Source organism: Mus pahari, chromosome 2, assembly GCF_900095145.1.
Source record: "Mus pahari chromosome 2, PAHARI_EIJ_v1.1, whole genome shotgun sequence".
Taxonomy (NCBI): domain Eukaryota; kingdom Metazoa; phylum Chordata; class Mammalia; order Rodentia; family Muridae; genus Mus; species Mus pahari.
The window spans coordinates 129,113,411-129,135,053 of record NC_034591.1 but is presented as its reverse complement, the minus strand read 5'-3'; the positions used below and the strand labels follow the sequence as shown (position 1 = coordinate 129,135,053).

The window sequence follows — 21,643 nt, the reverse complement described above, 5'->3', positions numbered from 1 at the left end:
TGATCAACAGCAGTTTGGTGAAATGTAAGCCAAATAAACCCTTTCCTCCCCAACTTGCTTCTTGGTCATGACGTTTGTGCAGGAATAGAAACCCTGACTAAGACACTCAGGTGAGGAAGTGGAGGCCTGGAGGGGTGGAGCTGCTAAGGAACCCCGGAAAGACTCGATAAAGCCAGCAGACAGACGTGCTCTGTCCAGAAGGCCAGGGGCCCTTTGTTCCTGACAGAGTCCATGGGAAATGGGCACACAGTCATGTCAACATGTGTCAGGTGGAGTTTGAGAACTAGACATGAACCCAAGAACATCTACAGTCTCTGAAGAGTCTTCTCTGACTGACAAGTCCAGCGGGAGCTGGGGCTTCCCCCGGACTTCCTGGGATGCCTACCTTTGTAGTGAAGGAGCCTGCGCGGGCGTAATGGTTTATCATCTGATCCTTGGAAAGGAAGCGACAATCCAGCACGTCCCGCCGAGTGGTCCAGATGAGGTAGGGGGTCTCATTTCGAACCATGCGGGACTGGAGAGAAGGGGAGGAGATGGAGACAGGGAGGCCAGGGGGAAGCTTCTCCCTGCCCTGCTGCTCAGAAAGGAGAGGAAGTGTCCACAGTGTCCTCTGGACTCCCCCATGCCTGAATACGTCATGAAAAGTCATGTGCTCCAGAGCATATGCGGGGCGAGCAGAGACGGCAGCCCAGCTTTCCAGCCTCCACTTGGCCTCAGGTCCCAAGCCAGTGACTAAGCTGCACACCACAATGCCTTGTTCTGAGACCATCAGTGATTTTCCCAATGGAAAGACAGTGACTCTGACCAAAGAACACACAGTATAGACAAAGGTTCTCTATGGACCAACCTCCATCCTTCCTCCTTCCTCCAACTCTCAGACACAGGATGATTATTAGCCAGGCTCCGTTCTTTATTTTTAGAGACAGGCTCTTGCTATGTAGTCCATGAAAGCCTCAAATTCACTAGGTAGCCCAGGCTAGCTTCTAACTTTCCTGCTTCAGTCTTCCAAGTGCTAGACTACAGCATACCGCCCTGCCCCATCATCTCTTTGTTTCAGGAAAGGCTATGTCATATGGGATATGGTGGCACACACCTATGATCCTGCCACTTGGGAGGCAGAGGAAGGTGTGGCTCTGTGTTCCAGGCTGGCCTGGTAGACAGAGTTAGTTCCAGGACAGTCAGGGCTACACAGAGAAACCCTGTCTTTAATCAATCAATCAATCAACAGGGAAATGCTGTGTTGTGTCTTAGTGAGCTGAGGTCTGTATTTGTGGGGTCTGTCACTCTTGTGTTTCACTGCTGTCATCTGTGGAATGCATTAACCCCACCTTAGAGGAATGAAGGAACTGACTCAGAAGACACTTAGAACAAGATTCAAAATGGGTGCGGTGGTGCTTGCCTGTAACTAAAGCAGTCAGGAGGCTGAGGAAGGACGGCCTTGAGTTCAAAGTCAGCCCGAACTCCGCTGTACAGTGGGACCCTGCCTTTTTGGGTTTTTTTACTAAGATTATTTATTCATTTGTTTTTTTAGACAAGCTTTCTCTGTGTATGTAGTCCTGATCGTCCTGGAACTCACTTTATGGACCAGGCTGGCCTTTGCCTCCCAAGTGGTGTGATTAAAGATGTACGCCACCACCACCTGCCTGGGACCTTGCTATGACTGACTGTAACCTGGAACGAGGAGTTAAACTTTCTATGGTCAGGGTATTTTTTTTTTAATTTATTTATTTTTTGGTTTTTCGAGACAGGGTTTCTCTGGGTAGTCCTGGCTGTCCTGGAACTCACTCTGTAGACCAAGCTGGCCTCGAACTCAGAAATCCACCTGCCTCTGCCTCCCAAGTGCTGGGATTAAAGGCGTGCGCCACCACGCCCGGCGGTCAGGGTATTAGAAAGGAAATGATTGCAGCCAACTAGATAGTTCAGCACATAATGGTGCTTGCGGCCAAGACCTAATACCTAAACTGATGCCCAGCAGCCATGATAGAAGGAGAGAATCCTCTGCCCTCCACATGTGGATGCTGCATGTGCAGGCCCATACTTACATATACACATATCACACAGAGAGAGAAATGGGGAGTGGCTAAGAGAAAAGAAAAGAAAAAGAAATAGCAAGAAAAAGTCCAGGCATCCGGGCATGGTGGCGCACGCCTTTAATCCCAGCACTCAGGAGGCAGAGGCAGGCNGATTTCTGAGTTCGAGGCCAGCCTGGTCTACANAGTGAGTTCCAGGACAGCCAGGGCTACACAGAGAAACCCAGTCTCAGGAAAAAAAGAAAGAAAGAAAAGAAAAGAAAAGAAAAGAAAAGAAAAGAAAAGAAAAGAAAAGAAAAGAAAAGAAAAGAAAAGAAAAGAGTCCGTGCTGGCCTCAAACTTAGAAATCTAACTGCCACTGCCTCCCAAGTGCTGGGATTAAAGGCATGCACCGCCACCGCCACCACCACCACCACCATGGCCCAGCTTAGAAATAGCAATTTCCTATAGTTCACTTAGTCTGGGTGGGGTCAAACTCAGAGCTCAAGTGACCTCTCTTTACCATCCATACCTTCCAGCTCACCAGCATCTCTCAAGTGTTTATGTGGCTATTTCCATGTATAGGAATGAGTGTGTGTGTGTGTGTGTGTGTGTGTGTGTGTGTGTGCTCGTGCATGTGTGTGTGTGCGCACGCATGTGTGTGTGCGTGCGCGTGCATGTGTGGGCATGTGTGTGAGTGCGCGCGTGTGTGTGCGCTTGTGTGTGCACGTGCGTGTGTGCACACGCATGCGCGCATGTGTGTGTGCGTGCATGTGTATGCATGTGTGAGTGCGTGCATGTGTGTGTGCACGCACGCGCGTGTGTGCACGTGCATGTGTGCACGCGTCCGTGTGTGTGCGCACACTTGCAGACCTAAATATAACCTTGGATCCTTATCCATCTTGTGCGTGTGTGTGTGTGTGTGTGTGCGCGCGCACGCGCGCGTGCGTGCACGCACGCGCAGGCCTGAATATAACCTTGGATCTCCATCCATCTTGGCGTTTTTCTTTGGTTTAGATTGGTTTTTAAGCGTGTATTTGTTTTTATTTCAGGCATGCATTTTGCCTGCAAGTATGTCTGTGTACCAAATTCACACAGTACCCAGGGAGGCCAGGAGAGGGTGTGGGATTCCTTGGAACTGGAGTTACAGATGGTTGTGAGCCATCATGTGGATGCTGAGAACCGAATCTCTAGAAGAGCAGCCAGTACTCTTGACCCATCTTGTTTTCACAAAGAGTCTCTCACTGGACTGGAGCTTATGCAGGGCACTCTGTAGGCTGGCCAGCGAGCTGTAGGGGTCTGCCAGTGTCTGCCTCCCCAGCACTGAAACTGCAAGCTCTGCACCACCACACGGGGCGTGTTACATGGGTTATGGAGCTTGAACTCAGGCCTGCCCTTTATTGAAGGACGTATAATCACCTTTGCTTGTCTTGTGGCTTTTAAAGCCACTTCTTACAGCCTTCATTTGCCAAGGGCAAAGGATAGAGATAAGCAGAGTAATCTGTACTTGGTGGGGGACACTGTCAGTGCCACCTGAAGGATGTGTTCATCCTATCTGAGCCCCAGACCTAGCCAACCACTAGAGAAGCAGTCTGTTTTCTCAAGACTGGAAGCTGGGGTCCAGAGAAGGAAGGGCACCCAACTACATGTTCTTTCTCTGAGTAGAAGCTTCCCGCCAGCCCCATCTTCTACTTACTGATCCCCAGAGTCCCACCCCCCCCCCTGTCTTCTACTTACTGACCCCCAGAGTCCTCACCATCAAAGCATGTATCCCATCTAGGTCATCAAATTCCAGGAAACCATCCAAGTCCAACAGCTGCGACTCCCGAAACATCTCATTCTCTTCTTCATCCTCTGTGGACATGAAGGATGACTGATGGAACTGTGACTATGCCCCACAGCCCTTTAAGGTCTCAACCTTGGACCAGTGGGAAGCAAAGGAGAGGGACTAAGAAAGGACAGCTCGTGGACAAGGAGGGACCTACTCACCGTCCTCTGTGGCATCGCTATCACCTAGCATGGAGCTATCGAGATCCTTCTGAGGTGCTGGGAGGGCTGTGCCCGGGGGATGCACCATCTTCTTCTCTACCCAGCCCCTCTGGCGCAAGAGACACCGGATCACTGGGTATCGGCCATGAATCATAAAGATCTTCTTCTGCTGTAAGGTGAGAGGCAGTAACTTGCTTCAGCATCAGACATATTGGGAGGCAATGGTGAACCAGACAGGATGTCTGCCTTCATGGAATTTTGATATCCCAGTAGGAGGCAGCTTATAAACAAAGAGAAAAAGAAACATGCATAGCTTATAGTTACTGAGCACCTGTTATGTGGGAAGCAGTTACATGCACCACTAGGAACAGTTTGCATTTTAATTCCATGCTGGAGGCACACAGAGGCTAAACATTTTCTCCAAGACCATGCAGTAATCAAGGGTCAGAGCAGAGATGTCTTCCTTTCTGTTTTGGTGCTGGGGATTGAGACCAGGGCCTTGCACATGGTAAGCATACATTCTAACACTGGTACTCCCGGCCTCCAGAGGAATGCATGGTCAAGGCAAACTGGGAGTGAGCCATGAACGCAGAGCCGAGCAAATGGCAGTTCAGGCAGAGCGAGGTGGCACGTGCCAAGGTTCCGGGGCTAGCGAGAAGTCAGAAGGAACTGAGAGGCCAAGGAGAGTGAAATCTGGAAAATAAGAGCTCCCAAGGATACAGGGACTGTGACTGGACTGTGGAGAGCCCCAGGGACCTGAACATTTGGCCTCATATCTTATGTAAGAGGAGAGATACCAGGATAAGGGAGGAAGTAAACAGACTTTAGGAGTTTGCATGCATCTGCATAGAGAAGCCATGCAGGAGCGGGCAGCCACAGGGGCTCAGAAGGCTGCTGTGATCTGAAGGACTGCAGGAGTCAGAGTGAAGGGGGTACCATGAACACTGGGGAGGAGGTGCTAGGCCTGAGACTAATTTTGGAGGTGTGGATGAAGAGATTGGAAGAATGGATTTCTGGTTGCATGCTCTCTGGGTGGAGACATCCAACAGATGACTGGATCTCCAGGGTTGGAGAAAGGAGGGGGTTGGAGGCAGGAAAAGGGTGGTACAGGGCATGGGGTGACCTTGGACTCCCAAGCTCAAGGAGAGAGGCCTGTGGAGAGGGACCCAGGAGATCACGAACATCTGAGAAATCTTCAGAGGCAGAGACCAAGGAGCAAGCAAGGGAAACCAGTGTGGAACCAGCCAGCCAGTCATTCAGCCAGGGGTGGGATGTGGGGCCCATTTGTAACACAATGTAACCAATGCTCCAGTAGGAGAAAGCAGTGTAAGGCTTTCAGGACTTGGCTGGGCACCAGGGTAGAAGATGGTAGTAATTTCTAGTGGGAATGGGATAGATGGCAGGGACCAGGGCTGAGGGAGATAGGGAGTACATCCCCCCCCCTCCCCCGGGTAGTGACAATTCAGCCAAGACTATGGCCCTGAAGAATGACTGAGGATAGAGGTGTTGGGGGGGGGGTCACTTACAGAAGCATACAAATGCAGAGGGGTGTGTGGGTGTGGGTGTTTGCCTTTTATGGATTTATTTTTTAAGGATATGACAAACTAGTAAGTGTAGCCACCACCACCATCGCCACTCCATCCCCTCCAACCTTGACAGCTCTCTCTACGTGGATTTTGGCGTTTCTGAGTCGGCCCATGTGGTTAGGTCCCTTGGTGAGTCCTCTCCAGAGGAGTAGGGAATCTGCAGAGAGATGCAGAGCAGGAACACAGAAAGCTAGAGACTAGGCCCGGGGATTTCTCTGACTTCAGGTGCCCGCCCTCCCTTGTCCCCATCCCATATCCAGACGCCCAACCTCCAATGCATTGCAGATTCCCCATCCCTTCCACCTTCGCGGCCTCTGCCTGCAGCCGATAGGGTGTCAAGGGTGGTGGGCCGCTCTGCGCCTCACCATCAGGCGGCGGTAGGGCATCAGGAAGGGGCTCATCCGGGGTCGGGGGGACCAGGGAGCGGATGGGTTCGGGGTTCACAGTGCCCAAAGCACCGGGCACGGACGACTCGCGAGCGCTGCTTAGGTGGCGCGCAGGCAGTGAGCTGTAATCCCGTCGGCTGTCGCCAGAGCTCGCCACCTCGGGCTTGGCGGAGGCGGGACAAGGCCATTGTAGCCTCTCAGACCTCCGGAACTCGGAGTTGCGCGCCCAGGGCCAGCGGGACGAGAAATTGGTGCGGTGCTCGGGTGGCTGCGACCTCCGGAGCCAGCTACACTCGGAGCTGCCCTCCTGGCGGTACCAGGCGGCCCCGGGCCCCAGCTGCCCCTCACTCAGGAGAAGCGCCGAGCTGAGGCCCTGCATGCGCCTTTAGCCAGGTTCGCTCGCAGTGCCCCACAGCGCGCTCCAGCCCCTGGCGCCCACTCGGGCCCCGCCCTCTTGTTTCCCATCTCCTAGGAGACCGTTGCCCAGGCACAATCAGAATTCGTGGAGGGCTGCGCTGTGGCCTTAGGGAAGTCGAATAAGGTTTTTTTTTTTTCCGTGATCTTGGCTCTGGACCTTACTTGCAACATACTCTTGGTGTGCCAGGCACTGAGGATGGAAGAACCGAGCACTGGGGCAACCATCAGAGCTCCTTATCTGTGCTTTGGCCCACACACTGAGGCTCTGGGGTAAGGGCTGTCAAGTGGACCCTGATCTCACAGAGCTTACAGAGTGTGGAGAAAGCCAGCAAAAGAAATAAAGGTGCTGGTTTAAGCGTAGGGGAAAAGCAGTGAGCTGAAACTGGGAAAGGTCTTCCAGAAGGTAAGGTAGTTGGGGAGGTCCTCTCAGTTAAGCTGAAGGCAGAAATGCAAAGGCGATAGGAACCACCAAGGAAAGAGATGGAATCACATTCTAGCAGTGAATGTCTGGAAGTCTTAGCAACTGCCCCGTAGAGGCTTTTCTTTTTAGCTGTTTTTCGAAACAAGATCTCTCTGTTGTCTCACCTGTCCAGGAACTCAGTTGTAAACCAGGCTGTCCTCGAACTCAGAGATTTGCCTGCCTCTACTGGGATTAAAGGTGTGTACCACCATGCCAGGCAGAGGCTTGAACATGGTAAGGGTGGCAGATCAGCCTTGCAGGCCTGGATGCAGATAGCAGTAAGGGTTTTGGGGATAAGTAAGAAAGCCAAGGTTGTGTATAGGATGATAAAGATAAGGGTCAGAGCACATTCTGTCTCTTCCACTAACTGGAAAAAGTAAAAATAAATCAGTTTTACAAACTGAAGAAATGGAAAGACGTACAAGTTATGCTTCAGTCTGGCCAAGTCTATATGTAAGTGACCAAGACACCATCTTCAGAACTCACAGAAAAAGTAAACATCAGAGCTCCAAGCCAGTACAAAACTTGTCTCAACATAGCCAAGCCCAGTACAGAGTTCTGATCCCAACACCGTTGAGACAGGGTCTCATGTACCCGAGGCAGACATTCAATTAGACTCCCCCCATGCCTGTGTCGGGATAGAATTCATGACTTTGTGCATGCTAGCTAGACAAAGCAGTCTAGCAATTGAGCTACATGTCCAGCCACTTGGGCTTGCTGTGTGAGTTGGGGGGGGGGGGAAGGGGGCTCAGAAGCAGCAAGTGGAGTTTTAGAGGTCAATTCTACCAGTGTTTATTCAAGCAGTCCAAGAAGCCAGCTGTCAGCAAATGTGCCTTTGGAGTGAAGGTAGTTGTGTCCCCCCACCCCAATCCCAACCTGTCCAGCCAAAGCCACCCACAGATCCCCATATATTGGCTAGTAATGGAATTTCCCAGAAGAGAGAACTGGCTGGTTGGCAGCAATCTGGTCTATTCTCACCATGCAAACCTGGTTTTAGGGACTTTGGACCTTGGGAGATAATCCATGACAAAGGAGAGGTTTGGCTAGCTCACCAGAATAAGGATGTCTTTTGAAGGTTGAGTGACCAGCTGCCATTTCCTCCTGATCTCCCTCCTTCACCAGGAGTACCTCTAACAGTAACTACAAAACTAGAATAAAAAAAAGCCAGGTACCGCAAAGGACCTAACTAATTCAATAAGGCAGGTCACAGAGGTAGTGTCATAAAGGCATGGTAGAGCCGGGCGTGGTGGCGCACGCCTTTAATCCCAGCACTTGGGAGGCAGAGGCAGGCGGATTTCTGAGTTCGAGGCCAGCCTGGTCTACAAAGTGAGTTCCAGGACAGCCAGGGCTATACAGAGAAACCCTGTCTCGAAAAACCAAAAATAAATAAATAAATAAATAAATAAATAAATAAATAAATAAAGGCATGGTAACCAGTCAAGCAGTCCCCACCCCTCCTTCCTTCACTTAAATCTTTTCAAAAAACCCTTCTGGGAGCTGGTGACAGAGCCTGGTGGTAGGTTTGCACAGTATGCTCAAGGCCCTGGGTTCAATCCCAACACTGGGAAACCTCCCCAAACCCCAGCAAATATTCTGTTGCCCATCCCAAAAGCTCAGCACCCTCCCTCTCTCTCACATACACCCCTTTTATTTTATTTGAGACAGTGTACTTCCAGCATGGCCTAGAACTCAGAAGTTCTCCTGTCTCCAATTTCCAAGTGCTAGAATTACAAGTGTGAGCCACCACACCTGGCTCAAGGCCAGATATTTTCTAAGCTTTCCCTGACAACCTCTCCTGTAAGCACACTACGGACCGTCCCCTCCTTCAAACCAGGAACACCACTCTCAGTGGCCTGTCTGCAGACAGACCTCATTTTTCCTGGAACTGAGTTTTGTCAAGGTATGGCTGAATGTCAGTACAGATAGCCAGCACACACAAGTTAAACAGAAGGTAGAGAGATCAACTACTTCACCTAGCCCCTGGGTGACAAGGGTAATGCTATAGAGTTCACAGGTCTCTAGGTATCAGGACACAGCAAGAGAAAGGACTGATTACTTGAGGAGTGAGCACTATCTGACATAAGTCCCCAGCATGTTCAATACCGACATGTTACCCTCCAACATCTGCTGAGGCACAGGTCAGACCAACACGGTTAGGTAGCGTGGGAAATGACTGCCGTTCCAGCACAGGCAGAAGGAATGGGAAATTTGGAGCAAGCGATTTGGGGGCTGTGAAACCTGTTTTCTTATCCACAAAGTAGGATCACGGTTTCTGGGGTTCCCCCGAAAGCTAGAATGGAAGCAGGCTGTGGAAGCACTGCATCTCTGTCCAGGCAGGCACTGCCTTCAGAACGATGGTGCTTGGCTTCAGGGAAGCTCTCCAAGTTGGGCCCTTGGCTGGGACCAATGACAAAATTGTCTGGTGGACTACTCCAGACCCAAACGCCACCCACAAGGCTCCAAGAACTCAAAACACTCATCCTTTCACACATCCACACAGAGCACAGACCTCATGCAGCCCCAAAGGGGCAGGAAGAGACTTTAATTAGGGGGCAGGGGAGTTCATCAGAATCCGAGACAGCGAGCGTGGGAGCAGAGGAGCCTGAGCAGGCAGGACTCACCTCTGTACCTGCAGCACAGGCACCGCACCCAGACGGGCAAACCTTGGGCCTCTCAGCTGGAAGGGTGTCAGATGGACACCAGGTGGCCCCTACGGCCAGAAGTTTGCCTGGCTTCTGGGCCCTAGCTCCTAGGCCTGCCTGGCAATCATAGATTCAGCCCTTGTTCCCAACCAGTGCAGTGGGCATCTTCAGGCAGGACTCAGGAGGCTAGTAGAGGGTCCATACTGCCTCTCTACTAGGCCCAAGGAGGCTTGTAAGACAGCAAGGAAAAAAACTGTAGTCTGAAATTTCCCTCTCTCCCCACCTGGGGTGGCTCGGGAAAAATAGTCGCCTTCTGGCTCCAGGCCCGCCCAGACCACAGCGACCAATAAGGTACAATCACTGGGGCCAGTCACAGCCACTGGAGCTGGAGGTTGGTTTTGTTTTGTTTTGTTTAAAAAAAAAAAAAAAAAAAAAAGACAAAAAGGTTACAGTCTTCTACAAGCACAGAGTTTAGGTTTCAAGACGTTTTAAAAAAAAAGTCTGTCCCGGCCCAGGGGACTGAGCATCAGAAACTAGCCAGACCAGACACATGTGGCTATGGGGCAGGCCCACTGCTGCCTTTCTGCACAGCTAGCAAGCACACCACACCCGCCTCCCACATCCAATGCCCACCCAACCCAGCTTCCTGCTGCTGCTGCTGCTGCTGCTGCACCGCTGCTCCAGGGAGTGACTCCAGGACACCTTTGCAGACGCAGAGACACAGGGGAGGCCGAGGGGAAGGCTGCGAGATCCAGCTACATGTTTTAAAACTGTCAAAGAGAAAGACAGGCAATGAGTGGGGTTATTACATCCTGGTGAGCTGCTGCTGTTTGGGTCTCTGAGAGCCAGATCAGCCCTTGGTTCTTTATGAACATACTCTCTTTGTGACCCAAATCCAGGTCCTCCAAAAGAGCAACAAGTGCCCTTAGCCACCGAACCATCTCTACAACCCCATGAGCTCTTAATCTGGCCAGACTTTAGCAGTGATCTGAGGATACTGGCCTGAAACACAAAATTAGAGCAGAAAAAATTAAGTGCTGAGGGCTTCCCTGTAGCTTGCCTAGCAACTGAAGCTGCTTTAGATAAGGCCCATATGTGAGGGGCTACAGGGCTCAGGGAATCAAGGAGAGAGGGACAACGCTTTATGTTAAACTTTGGGTAACTGTCAAACCTGAACAGGCCTTAGAAGAGTTTTACGGTTTTTGTTTTTGGTTTTTGGTTTTCTTTTTCTTTTTTTTGGTTTTCCAAGACAGTTTCTCTGTATAGCCCTGGCTGTCCTGGAACTCACTTTGTAGACCAGGCTGGCCTCGAACTCAGAAATCTGCCTGCCTCTGCTTCCCAAGTGCTAGGATTAAAGGCGTGTGCCACCACTGCCTGGCAGAAGAGCTTTCTGATCCCCATGGCAGTACACATAATCTGAGCACTCAAGAAAGTAGAGGCACACATACCAGGAGTTCAAGGTCATCCTCAGCCAAAGTGAATTCAGGGGCAGCCTAGACTACCTGTTTCCTCTGCCTTCCTCCCAGGAAGAGATGGGGAAGGAAAGAGACAGGAAGAAAATGCATTTTGCCTTCAGGTAGCCCCATGGTGACAAGAACAATCCTGGACACTATAAACCAGGGATTGTGAGCATAGCCCAAGGCTGGGTCACATGATGTTCAAAGCTATGAATTAGTTGCTAACTTTGAAGACAACAGATGCCACTACCAAATCCAAATTTGGGGGTTCATGTGAACAATTTGTTCTGACCTGGCTATATAAGCCTACAATCCCAGCTACTATAAAGGTTGAAGTGGGATGACTGCAAATTCGAGGACTCCTGGGACTACACAGATTTGAACTCAAAATATAAATAAAAAGCAAGCTGGGGACAGAGACCAGCTGCAGGGCTGGGCAGAACAAGCAAAGCCCTCAGTTCCACTCCAAGCTGCAGAAGAAAACACAGGACAATGATGCAGTAATAGGTTGCAGCTGCCTGGTGGCAACCCTCTTCAGAGGCAAGTGCACTCATGAAGTGCTGACCCTCCTCAGCCACACGCACTACCTGCTGTGCCACCAGATACTATGACCACATTGTAGATGCTTAAACCAGAAATCCCGCTTTGCATTCCCCTTCTTCCAGGTACTAGCTGTACATTGGCTAGGCAACTTCATTTCCAGAGCCTAAGAGAATGAATACTAAGTTCTAGGGGCTGGAGAATCGGCTTAGTAAGTAGTGCTCCCTCTGGAGGACCCGAGGGTCAGTGCTCAGCATGACTATCAGTCAGCTCCTATAGTTCCAGCTTCAGGGGACTGGATACTCTGTTCTGGGATCTGTGGTCAGTCTGTCCACCCGTCCATCCGTCCATCCGTCTCTTCTCACACACACAAATTTTAAGTGATTGAATAATTTAAGCCAAATACTAAACTGGGACAAGCACTATCTCCCCTTAGTCAAATGAACCTAGAGGCCTTTATGAACTGTGCTGAAACTGTGGCATTTCCATACCTGGAAGTTTACGTAGCAAGCACTCTGTGACCAATCGACCGATCTCTCTGTCTGTCTGTCTGTCTGTCTCTCTCTCTCTCTTTCTTTTTAAAACCAAGGTTAAGCCGGGCATGGTGGCACACCCCTTTAATCCCAGCACTTGGGAGGCAGAGGCAGGTGGATTTCTGAGTTCGAGGCCAGCCTGGTCTACAGACTGAGTTCCAGGACAGCCAGGACTACACAGAGAAACCCTGTCTCAAAAAACCAAAAAAAAAAAAAACAAAAAAACAAGGTTAACAAGAGCTTTTATTCCCTTAGCCAATCTTGTTTTTTAACAATCAGACAGCCAGTTATAGCGACTTAGACATGTAGTCCTAGCACTTCAGAGGCTGAGACTAGTAGAATGCAGTGAGCTTGAGGCCAGCCTGTGTCGCAGAATGGAATGCTATTTCAAATAAAAATAAATGCAGAAATAAAACAATCAGAACTAGCTGACAAACATTCAAAAACAATATTCTTCTTAAAAGTAAAATAAAATAAAAACATAAATTAAAGCCTGTTAAAACTTTCTTCTTGCCAAGTGTGGGTGCACACTCCTTTAGTCCAGCCCTGGGGAGACAGAGGCAGGCAGATCTTTGAGCTTAAGGCCAACCTTGCCTACAGAGTGAGTTCCAGGAAAGCCAGGGCTGCAGAGAAATCCTGGGTCAAAAAAAACAAAACCGAACAAAACCAACCCCGTCCAAAACCAAACAAAAACCCTATATTTTCTAGAACTTGCATTTAAATTAAAGATGACAATTTTATTCTTTAAAAAAAAAAAATGTAGCTGGGTGTGGTGGTGCACGCATTTAATCCCAGCACTCAGGAGGCGGAGGCAGGCGGATTTCTGAGTTCGAGGCCAGCCTGGTCTACAGAGTGAGCTCCAGGACAGCCAGGGCTACACAGAGAAACCCTGCCTCAAAAAATAAAATAAAGAAAAAATTGTATTCATCTATTGCTACTGCATCTTTGAATGTTAGCAAGCCCTCAACATAGACAGGCTCTATGTTTTCTAAAAATATTTTAGAATGTTCATTCATGCAGTTGAGAAAGTATTTCCCTATCACTGTACTTAGCATTCTGTGGTCGTAATGCTCAGCTCCCTGAAAGGCACATATTAACAGCAGTCTCGTGCCACAGCAGAGCAACCAGGCTTTGCTGAGTAATTCAGTGAGGGGCCTAGAGGAGGCAGGGAGCCAGGCCCACACTTGGTCTGATTTATGAGTATAAACAACACTGCCTTGTGTGCTGGCCACCCACAGGATAATTTAACCCCAGGGGAAGTGGGGGTCATTTCCACTTTTAGGCTTCTGCGCTCCCCTGGGCTGGGTCTGTATGCACGAGTAGGAATAAACACTAACTCTACCATGGAGAGATCAGCCAGCCCTGAGTGGGATACATCAACAAACCGGAGATTGTTAGGAGGGCAAGGGCATGTCCTGAATGTCTAGACAAAACGATGCTGGCAGCTCCACAGTGTAAACAATCTGTCCTCGTCTGAGCACTGCAGGCCTTTCAGTGAGTCAGTTAGATGACCACAAGCCGCGAGGAACGGGAAACACACTGAAGAAACCACAGTAGTGTGCCTGAAAACAGACACTGAAGAAAAATATCTAAGTCTGTGTGAGAAGTGGGCTGTCCTTTGTTCTCAGAAGGTTCACAACGCACTCTGTCTTCCTCACTTGGGGGTTTGAACTAGGACAGATAGACACTATACAGAACCAGAATTTCCACCAGTGACTTGCCTCCCAGTCTTGGAGAAATAGAAAGAAAATGCCTTTTGGTTCTCAAGGGTGAAGTCTCTAGCCTTGTGCTTCAAAGTGCCTGGCTGTGCTCGGGGTCTGAGGAGACTCAGACTATCTTGGCAGTGCCACCACATTCCAGAACCCACAGCTTCTTCCACGCTGGCATCACGAGGGGAGGGGGCTCTACTCACATTCTTGAGGAACTCCTCAGCCACGATCCGAGCCCGGGCATTGACCGACAGCTTCATCTCACTAATCTCCTTGTCGATCTCCTCCATGAAGTGGATTACAAAGTCCACCAGCTTGTGTTTGTACATCTGCTCCGTGTGGAAGTTGGTGATGAGAAAGCTGATGTCATATCCCTAGGGAGGGAAGCCATCCGGGAAGGGAAAGACAAAACAAAATTAGCTCCGCAGGGACACCTGCTTGTCATGTCTTTTCCACAGTCACGGGCTTCCAACTGGCTACCATTTTCTCCTGAGCTATAAATTAAGCCCCAGTCAGTGTCGGTGGGTGTGGTGCTGGGGTGGGGGAGGAGGTGGGGCATGGGTAAGCGTGCACAAGTGCACCTGCTGGACACAAGCAGCTGAACCCAGTTCAAAATCATGTGTCGGAGGGTGGCCGAGATGGCTCAGCGGGTAGGAGCACTGACTGCACTTCCAAAGGTCCTGAGTTCAATTCCCAGCAACCACATGGTGGCTCACAACCACCTGTATTGAGATCTGACGTCCTCTTCTGGTGTGTCTGAAGACAACAACAGTATATTTATTTATAATAAATAAACCTTAAAGAAAACAAAATCATGTGTCAGGCCTGATGTCCCCAGAACACAATAGCCTTGCATTTGGAATGAGCCAAGGGAATAAAGGGAGCATAAATCTTTAAGACTCCAATTCAATAGTAAAAACCACAGAAAAACTGACCCAGAAAAGGATGGGACCGGGATGTTTGCTTCAGGAGGATGTGTGAGGAAGAGTGAGCCCCGAGGTTAGAGTGGGGACAGGGAGCAGAAAGGCTAACACACTGGGTACGCTGGGTGATGGTCTGTTGCTCTAACATGGTGGCTGCCAGGTCACCAGGGAGACCTGCAGGAAGCTTATATTAACTGCCAGCACCTTTACTTACAAAGGCAGACAACAAGCAAGCCACTTGTGTGGCCACTGTGTACTGTGGCACTGAGCAGCTGGACTTCAGTTGGTAGGAAAGCTTTTGTCCCCCACCGATACCACCCCATGTCTATGTGCCCAGGCTGGCCTCTAACTCCCGAGTCTTCTGCCTTAGCCTCCTCCACACTGAGAGTGCAAGCATGCCCACCACACCACATCAGGAAGGATTCTGAAATCCCTGTTTTGTCTGTGACTAGGTCCAAGGTTCTGAGGAGCAGGGTTCTGTAGACCCACCTTCTCCTGGGCTTCTGTCTCCCTGCTACCTGGTACAGGCTGACTCAGCCCAGGCAGTGAAGCCCTAAGCTACAGAAGCAGCATCAGGGGCTGCAATCCTACAGACCCAGGGTGTAGCCCAGTAACTTGCCCAGCAGTGCAAGGCCTGGGGTTCCACCCCCAGTACTACAAAGATCAAACAATCTGGGTCCTCCCACAACAGAACCCTGAGAATTACAAAGAACCAGAAGCACAGGCTCACCTCCACAGGTTTCCTTCGCAGGATAAAGAAGTTCTCTGCTCGCATCATCATGAAGCGCATGAATTTATGGCATAAAATCTTCTCAATCTCATCAGCCTGGCAACGGCAAAAAGAGAAAGACAGTTCTGAAGGTCAACATGAGCGTCCAAAAAGAGAAAGACAGTTCTGAAGGTCAGCATGAATGTCCAAACACCACGCCTGGTTTTCTGGCTCCATTGCCTCCCCAAGTCAGCAGTAGCTGCTGAGGTTTGGAAGGAACAAAGGCTGCTGATCTTTGACTTACAACATCTGTGGCTGTCACCCTCAAAGGAAGACCTCCCCAGGCTACCTTAGCCAGTGTTACTGAGATCTCACACGAGCCTTTCATCAGCTCCAATGGAGTCCACATCTGTATTGCAAGTTTCCTGAACTCCCTCAGGTCACTAGTGGCCTTTCTTAGCACTGGTGGCACACAGGATCAAGAGTGTAATCCGACAACCCCAAAATCAACTGTTCCAATTAAGTCTGCATCCAGGTTCAGACACCCGCAGAGCAGTGCAGAGCGGTGCCCTGCTTACTCACCTTCCTTTTAACCCTGGAGCTCTCTTAGGCAAGAAGTCACTAAGCTGAGTTTTGTGACATTGTTTTGTTTTGACTGCAGTTTTGAGAGTTGTCTGCAAGGAAGGGGCAAATGAGACTCTTTTTCCATTTAGGATATGTAGTTTCTCTCCAAAGTGGAAAAAGAATATAGCTTTTTAAAAATAAGCTTTAAATAACCATTCAACTGCTACAGAGACAGAAAGGCCCTGGACCTATGTGGTAGACCTGTGGGGAAGGAACACTGCCTGTGGAAACACGGAGAAATGGAAATTCTTTTTCTCTTCTCTTTTCTTTCTTTTTTTTTTTTCTTTTTTTCTTTTTGAGACAGGGTTTCTCTGTGTAGCAGCCCTGGCTGTCCTGGAACTCACTCTGTAGACCAGACTGGCCTCAAACTCAAGAGATCCGCCTGCCTCTGCTTCCCAAGTGCTGAAATTAAAGGCATGTGCCACCACTGCCTTTAATCCCAGCACTGCTGGGAAATGGAAATTCTATCTTTTTTATATATATATATATAAAAACAGAAAGCTCAGAATGAAACTCAAATATTTATAGTCGCCTGATTTCCAACAAAAGCACCAAGGTCACACAATGGCAACAATTTCTCCAACGAATTGTTCTGACAACTGAACGTTCCAATGTGGAAGAATGATGATAGACCCTAATCTTACACCATATAGAAAAATTAACTCAAGATGGATAAAAGACCTATAAGTAGGTCCTCCATCTAGAAAACTACTAGAGAAAACACACAAAGCAAATGCAATGACATTTGTCTGGGCGATTATTATTAGACAGATCTTTAAGTCTGACAGATGTTGGCATTTTCTTTCCTGACTCTGGGTGTATCATCCCACACACTGCTGGCCTACACAGCTGTTTCTGAAAGACAAGATAGAATTGGATGTTCTGGTTTCTTTTTCTTTTTGGAGAATTTTGTATGTGCATATGTGTTGTACCTTCTGTTTTTAAATGAAGTGGCAGTTTCAGAAACTGACTATCAAACCAGTGCTAGAACTGCCCTAAGAGCACACAGCCAACACCTGTTAGAAACCTTCTCGTCTCTACTCCAACACCTAACTGACACCCGTGGCCTTGCCAGGCCTATGATAAGGGCTGCTGTCGGTTTTTTCTACACTTTTTGTTTTGTTGTTTAGATAGGGACTCACCAAGTAGCCCAGGCTGGTCTTGGGCTGTCCCTCCTCAGTCTCAGCCTTCCAAGTGCTAGGATTATAGGTATGTGCTGCCTTACTTGGCTCTGTTTGCTAGGGCCCATAATCCCAAGGGAATTCCTGGAAGCAGGCTCTGAATCTCTACCTCTCTAACCATTCCCATGGGATCCCTGGTGACTCACCTGTTTCACAGCAATGCTGACCCGGACAGAGTTGATGGAGCCTTCAATCAGAACCTTTTCCTTCTCATTCCTGCTGATGGTAACAGGTTGTAATAGCAGTTCTTTGCTACTCCTAAAAACACAGAATCAGAGAATCAAGTTAATGCCGTTGACTCTGTGTATTTCTAAAGGTACCTGTGCTCTATGAACTGTCACTGTTTGAAAATGCCCAGTGGGGCTGGAGAGATGGCTCAGCGGTTAAGAGCACTGGCTGCTCTGCAGAAGGTCCTGAGTTCAAATCCCAACACCACATGGTGGCTCACAACCATCTGTAATGAAATATGACGCCCTCTTCTGGTGTGTCTGAAGACAGCTACATTGTCAGGGCCGGAGCAAGCAGAGATTCTAAGTCCAATCCCCAGCAACCACATGATGGCTCACAACCATCTGCACAGCTACAGTGTACTCATATACATAAAATAAATAAATCTTTAATAAAATAAAATAAAATGCCCAGTGAAGACCATGTATATCAAGTAATAGCACACAGTATGTCATGTCTCTCAAATGGGAGCAGTCCATCCTAACGCTACAATTGTTTGAGTCATATAAATTACCTTGGAGTCGGAGATACGGTTCAGTTGTAAAGTGTGTGCCTAGCATGCCCCAAGGACCTGGGTTTAATACCCAGCAAAAAAATACCTTTATCATCTAATGTGGCTTATCGTAACTATGTACATCCCAGATTCACCCGCTTTGCTTCTTTTGGTTTCCTGAGAGAGGATCCGCTGTTAGCTGAGGCTAGCCCTGTCCCTGTGATTCTATTGCCTCGGCCTGCCATGTGCTGGGATCAGCAGTGATCTAATCGCCGCCTTGCCAGGTGGAATTTCAACGAGGAAGAATACTTATTTATGAACTAAAAACCAGTCAAGAGAAGACTGCTTTCAAAATATGGAGTGTAAAAAGGCCTAAGTCGTCAGACAGTATTAAAGATCAAAAGTAAAAAAAGTCTTGATCCTTTATATTAATAAAGTTTAGCGGCATCATCTCTGGGACCTAAATCCTGTGACCTCTTCTGGAGCTGCCAGTGGCTCAGTAATGCTATCGGAGACACTTCTCCAGAACTCTGCTCTAAAGGTCACACTCTGGGGTAGGTCTCCCATAGGTTCTGAATGGGAGCCCTATGACCCTCTTTTGGAATTAATCAAATCAGGAGGAACTTATTCATCTGGCAACAAGACAAATGTCACTCAAGGTATCCTGACAGTGCAAGAGCATAGATCACTGGCCCCCTTGGGCAGGGTTTATTCTTGGGGGCTGTTCTCGGCCCCACTCTGACCTCATTCCCTACCTGACTTCGACCTCTGGCTTGTTGTGTCGTTCCACGACCTGGGAGGAGAAATTCTCCAGGCAGAGAGCAGCCTGCAGCGTGGCCCGCACGGCACTAAGGTAGGGGCGGAGAGTGGCAGTCTGCAGGAATAAACCCAAGATACAGGAAGGGTCAGAGTCTGTCTCACCCCAGCAAAGCCAGTCCCCCACTGCACTCCTACACAACAGGCAGTACTGAAGGCTTCCTGCATGGCTGTCACACAGAATAGATTACACCCAGTCTTCAAGATGCAGTCCACTCAAAATCTAGAGTGGTTCCCAGCAGCACATAATTCAGCTTGGCATTTCACAAAGTTTGAAGAAAACGTTGACTGTCATAACCTGGGGACAGGGATACTATAGATATAAGTGGACACAGGCAAGACATGCTGCACTACCCTGGCACGCACAACAGAATTATACAGCATCACCAGTGCCAAAGCTAGGTAATGCTGCTCTAGAAGGATCTATAGCCCTATCTGCTTACAGCACTGGCAAGTGTATCAGTCCATGTCCTGAACATGCTGGGAATTCAGTCAGATCACTTCCACCCTCAAACAGCTCAACAGATCACAAGGGCTAACAGAGGGCAACATATAAAACTAGCTAGGCTTAAAAATAACCTAGACTGTCTAAAGAAAATGGTTTTGACCAGATACAGGATCAGGACAATTCTACAATGAGAAAAAGAAGAACCCGGCCATTCTCAGCAGAGTGGACAAGGTCAGCTACATGACCAGCTACATTATCTCAGTCAAGGCTTCTCTGCCCCCAGGGCTTATCACATGCTGAAGCATCCATCACCTGCAGCCTTTCCTCCCCCTTGTTTAGGCCAGCCTATTAGAGTTCAGCTCAGTGGAGAAGGACCCTTCCTTCCTCAAAGTGGCCTTTTTGACTTCCCCCTCAACGCATTTCTTACAGTTTATATGTTTATTTTACAAATAATTCACAACAGAATGTTATGAATAAATTTTTCTTCACTAGTTTGTAATTCTCGTGGTCTACAGACACTGACGTTTATTCAGTTGTACAGGTTGTATCTAGCCCAGCACCTCCTAGACATCGTGTCAAACCAATTTTCTGAAGAGTAAATGAACAAAGGAACTAACTTAAGCAGGGCCAGATTTACACAAAGAGCATTAAGACTTCCCAAAGTGGTAAGGAGTGCAAGGTCTGTGTGTGAAAACCGCCTTAAATCTCCCAGATCAGGCTGCAATGGCAGGCAGGGATAAAAACCTAGACAGTCTAGAATGCTTTCCACTGAGTTTTTTCTCTCAATGTAGCAGGAAGCATTGGGACTTTCTGAGGAGGAAGTTACAGGGCTACCGCTGCACAGAGGCTCTCTGGAGAACGGGATGGAGAAGGAAGTGAGACTTGTGGCAGAGAAGAGGCACAGAGCACAGCACAGACAAGCACAGGATCACAGGGACAGACAAACATCAGACAGAGGGGATAAAGGCTAAAAAACAGCGGTCATGTAGTTCAGCAGTGGGTTGTAGCGCCATACCACAGCATTCTACTTAGGTCAACCAAGAAGAGGCAAAACCGGAAAGGCAAAATTAGTTATGTGCGGTGGCAAGTACCATTGGGAAAGTGAGAAAATGTTCTTTTCTCTACCTCGATTGCGGCTACCTGACTATTTTGTCAAGGTTCAGTTAAAGAAAACCAAATTTTAGATGGCCACCCCTGTGCTAGTTACGCCTAAGTGGCTTGAAGAAATTGTACAATAAACTTGAATGCTTAAAAACGCCAAAGTCAAAACTCAAGTCAGACAGAAGGAAATGGCTTTCACGATAAGGAATGAAACCAGTTAGGCCTAACACAGGAGCAAGCTTTAAAAAGGTGACTTTTGAAAAAGAGGGTCGAATTTCAGAGTCTCTCCCCTGACAGCATTCCCGGGAGCGCAACAAGCAGTCCGGCCTTCAGAACTCAGGTCATCAAAGCTGACCAGAGAAAGCAGTAGGAAGCCAGGGACCTTGCGGGAGACCAACCGCACGGAGCACCCACAGATCCCAAACCCGAGCATGCCCTGGAAGGGCAGGACGAGCGGCCATCAACATTTACACACGTTAAGGGTCAACACGGTTCTACACATCTTCGAAGGAGTCCGAATGGAGGCGAACACCACAGCACCTTCATTGGGAGCCGGAAGGCAAGGCTTCCCGGAAGGGCCAAGAAGTAGGAAGGTGCAGTGGACACTTGCCTCGAGGTCCCGGGAGACCGAGAAGGCAGGCAGGGACAGGGGGGTGTCCTTAGCGAATCTCTACCGTGGATGGAGAGGAGGCCCCGCTCAGCGGTCCTACCTCAGCTGCAAGCCACCACCACGGGCCTCGCAGCCCGGCCTCCTGCCTCCTCCGAACTTCGGGGAGAGGTCATTCTCGCCCGGGATCCCCAACCTGGAAGCCTCTGGGCCTGCTCTTGCCCAGAGAGCCTCCCAGCTCGCCCCTTCCTCCTCGCCTCGGCCCTCGCCCCACCCTTTGCCTCTCCATCCTCCCCATGCCCCCTCATTCCAAGGCAACCTCCGGCCCCAAGCCCTAGGGGCAAGCAGCATCTCCCCCAGACCCACAGCTTCGGCAGGCAAAACACAGGGAGGCCCCCAGCCCCTGGTCTCTCACCATCGCGGGCGCTGTCTGGGCCGGAAAGCGGAAGTGCGGAAGTGCCCGGCCCCGCGACGCCTGCCCTTTCGAGAGAGGCGCAGCCGCAGTCTCCGACAGCACTTCCGGGCTGGACCATCTCGGGCAGGACCTGGGAGAAAGAGCCGAGAGATGTTCAGATCTCCGGGGCGATTTCACACTGGGACCTCTGGAACTTGTAGAAGACCTGCAGTGAGACAGTAGCAGCCGAGACTTCTTGTATCTCTACGCATATTCCGCCAGCGCCTTTAGGGCTTGTCGCTTTGGTTGTATCTCCGCCCCCCGTGTGACAATAGTACAGCCCGACCTCAGGTTGGGCACCAAATTAGGACAGGCCGAACCGGAGAAGCCC

General features: G+C 49.5%; 2 protein-coding genes across 2 annotated transcripts in view; both read right to left on the bottom strand.

Annotated features, from left to right (window-relative positions):
- The window catches only part of Ttll3 (tubulin tyrosine ligase like 3), a 24,682-nt gene extending 18,333 nt beyond the window's left edge, over positions 1 to 6,349 (bottom strand). The window contains exons 1-5 of the mRNA XM_021190537.2: positions 5,950 to 6,349; positions 5,650 to 5,741; positions 3,999 to 4,167; positions 3,766 to 3,863; positions 386 to 514 (exon numbers count right to left, since the gene is read on the bottom strand). Of these exons, the coding sequence (XP_021046196.1) occupies positions 386 to 514; positions 3,766 to 3,863; positions 3,999 to 4,167; positions 5,650 to 5,741; positions 5,950 to 6,349 (888 nt within the window). The remainder of the gene's footprint in view (positions 1 to 385; positions 515 to 3,765; positions 3,864 to 3,998; positions 4,168 to 5,649; positions 5,742 to 5,949) is intronic.
- Positions 6,350 to 9,357: 3,008 nt separating this feature from the next.
- On the bottom strand, positions 9,358 to 21,489 carry Arpc4 (actin related protein 2/3 complex subunit 4). Its single transcript, XM_021190538.2, has 6 exons — positions 21,274 to 21,489; positions 18,642 to 18,760; positions 17,312 to 17,423; positions 15,382 to 15,477; positions 13,932 to 14,102; positions 9,358 to 10,259 (listed from the first exon to the last, which is right to left on the bottom strand). Exons 1-6 carry the CDS (start codon positions 21,274 to 21,276, stop codon positions 10,254 to 10,256), a joined length of 507 nt encoding a protein of 168 aa, XP_021046197.1. The 5' UTR covers positions 21,277 to 21,489; the 3' UTR covers positions 9,358 to 10,253.
- Positions 21,490 to 21,643: the final 154 nt, after the last annotated feature.

What these genes read in the sequence shown, in the direction of transcription:
- Arpc4 (XM_021190538.2), bottom strand. An exon ending in AAGCCAGAGGTCGAAGTCAG is followed by an intron (nt 17,424 to 18,641) that starts GTAGGGAATGAG and finishes CTGTGTTTTTAG; the next exon opens with GAGTAGCAAAGAACTGCTAT. An exon ending in TCAGCATTGCTGTGAAACAG is followed by an intron (nt 15,478 to 17,311) that starts GTGAGTCACCAG and finishes TGCCGTTGCCAG; the next exon opens with GCTGATGAGATTGAGAAGAT.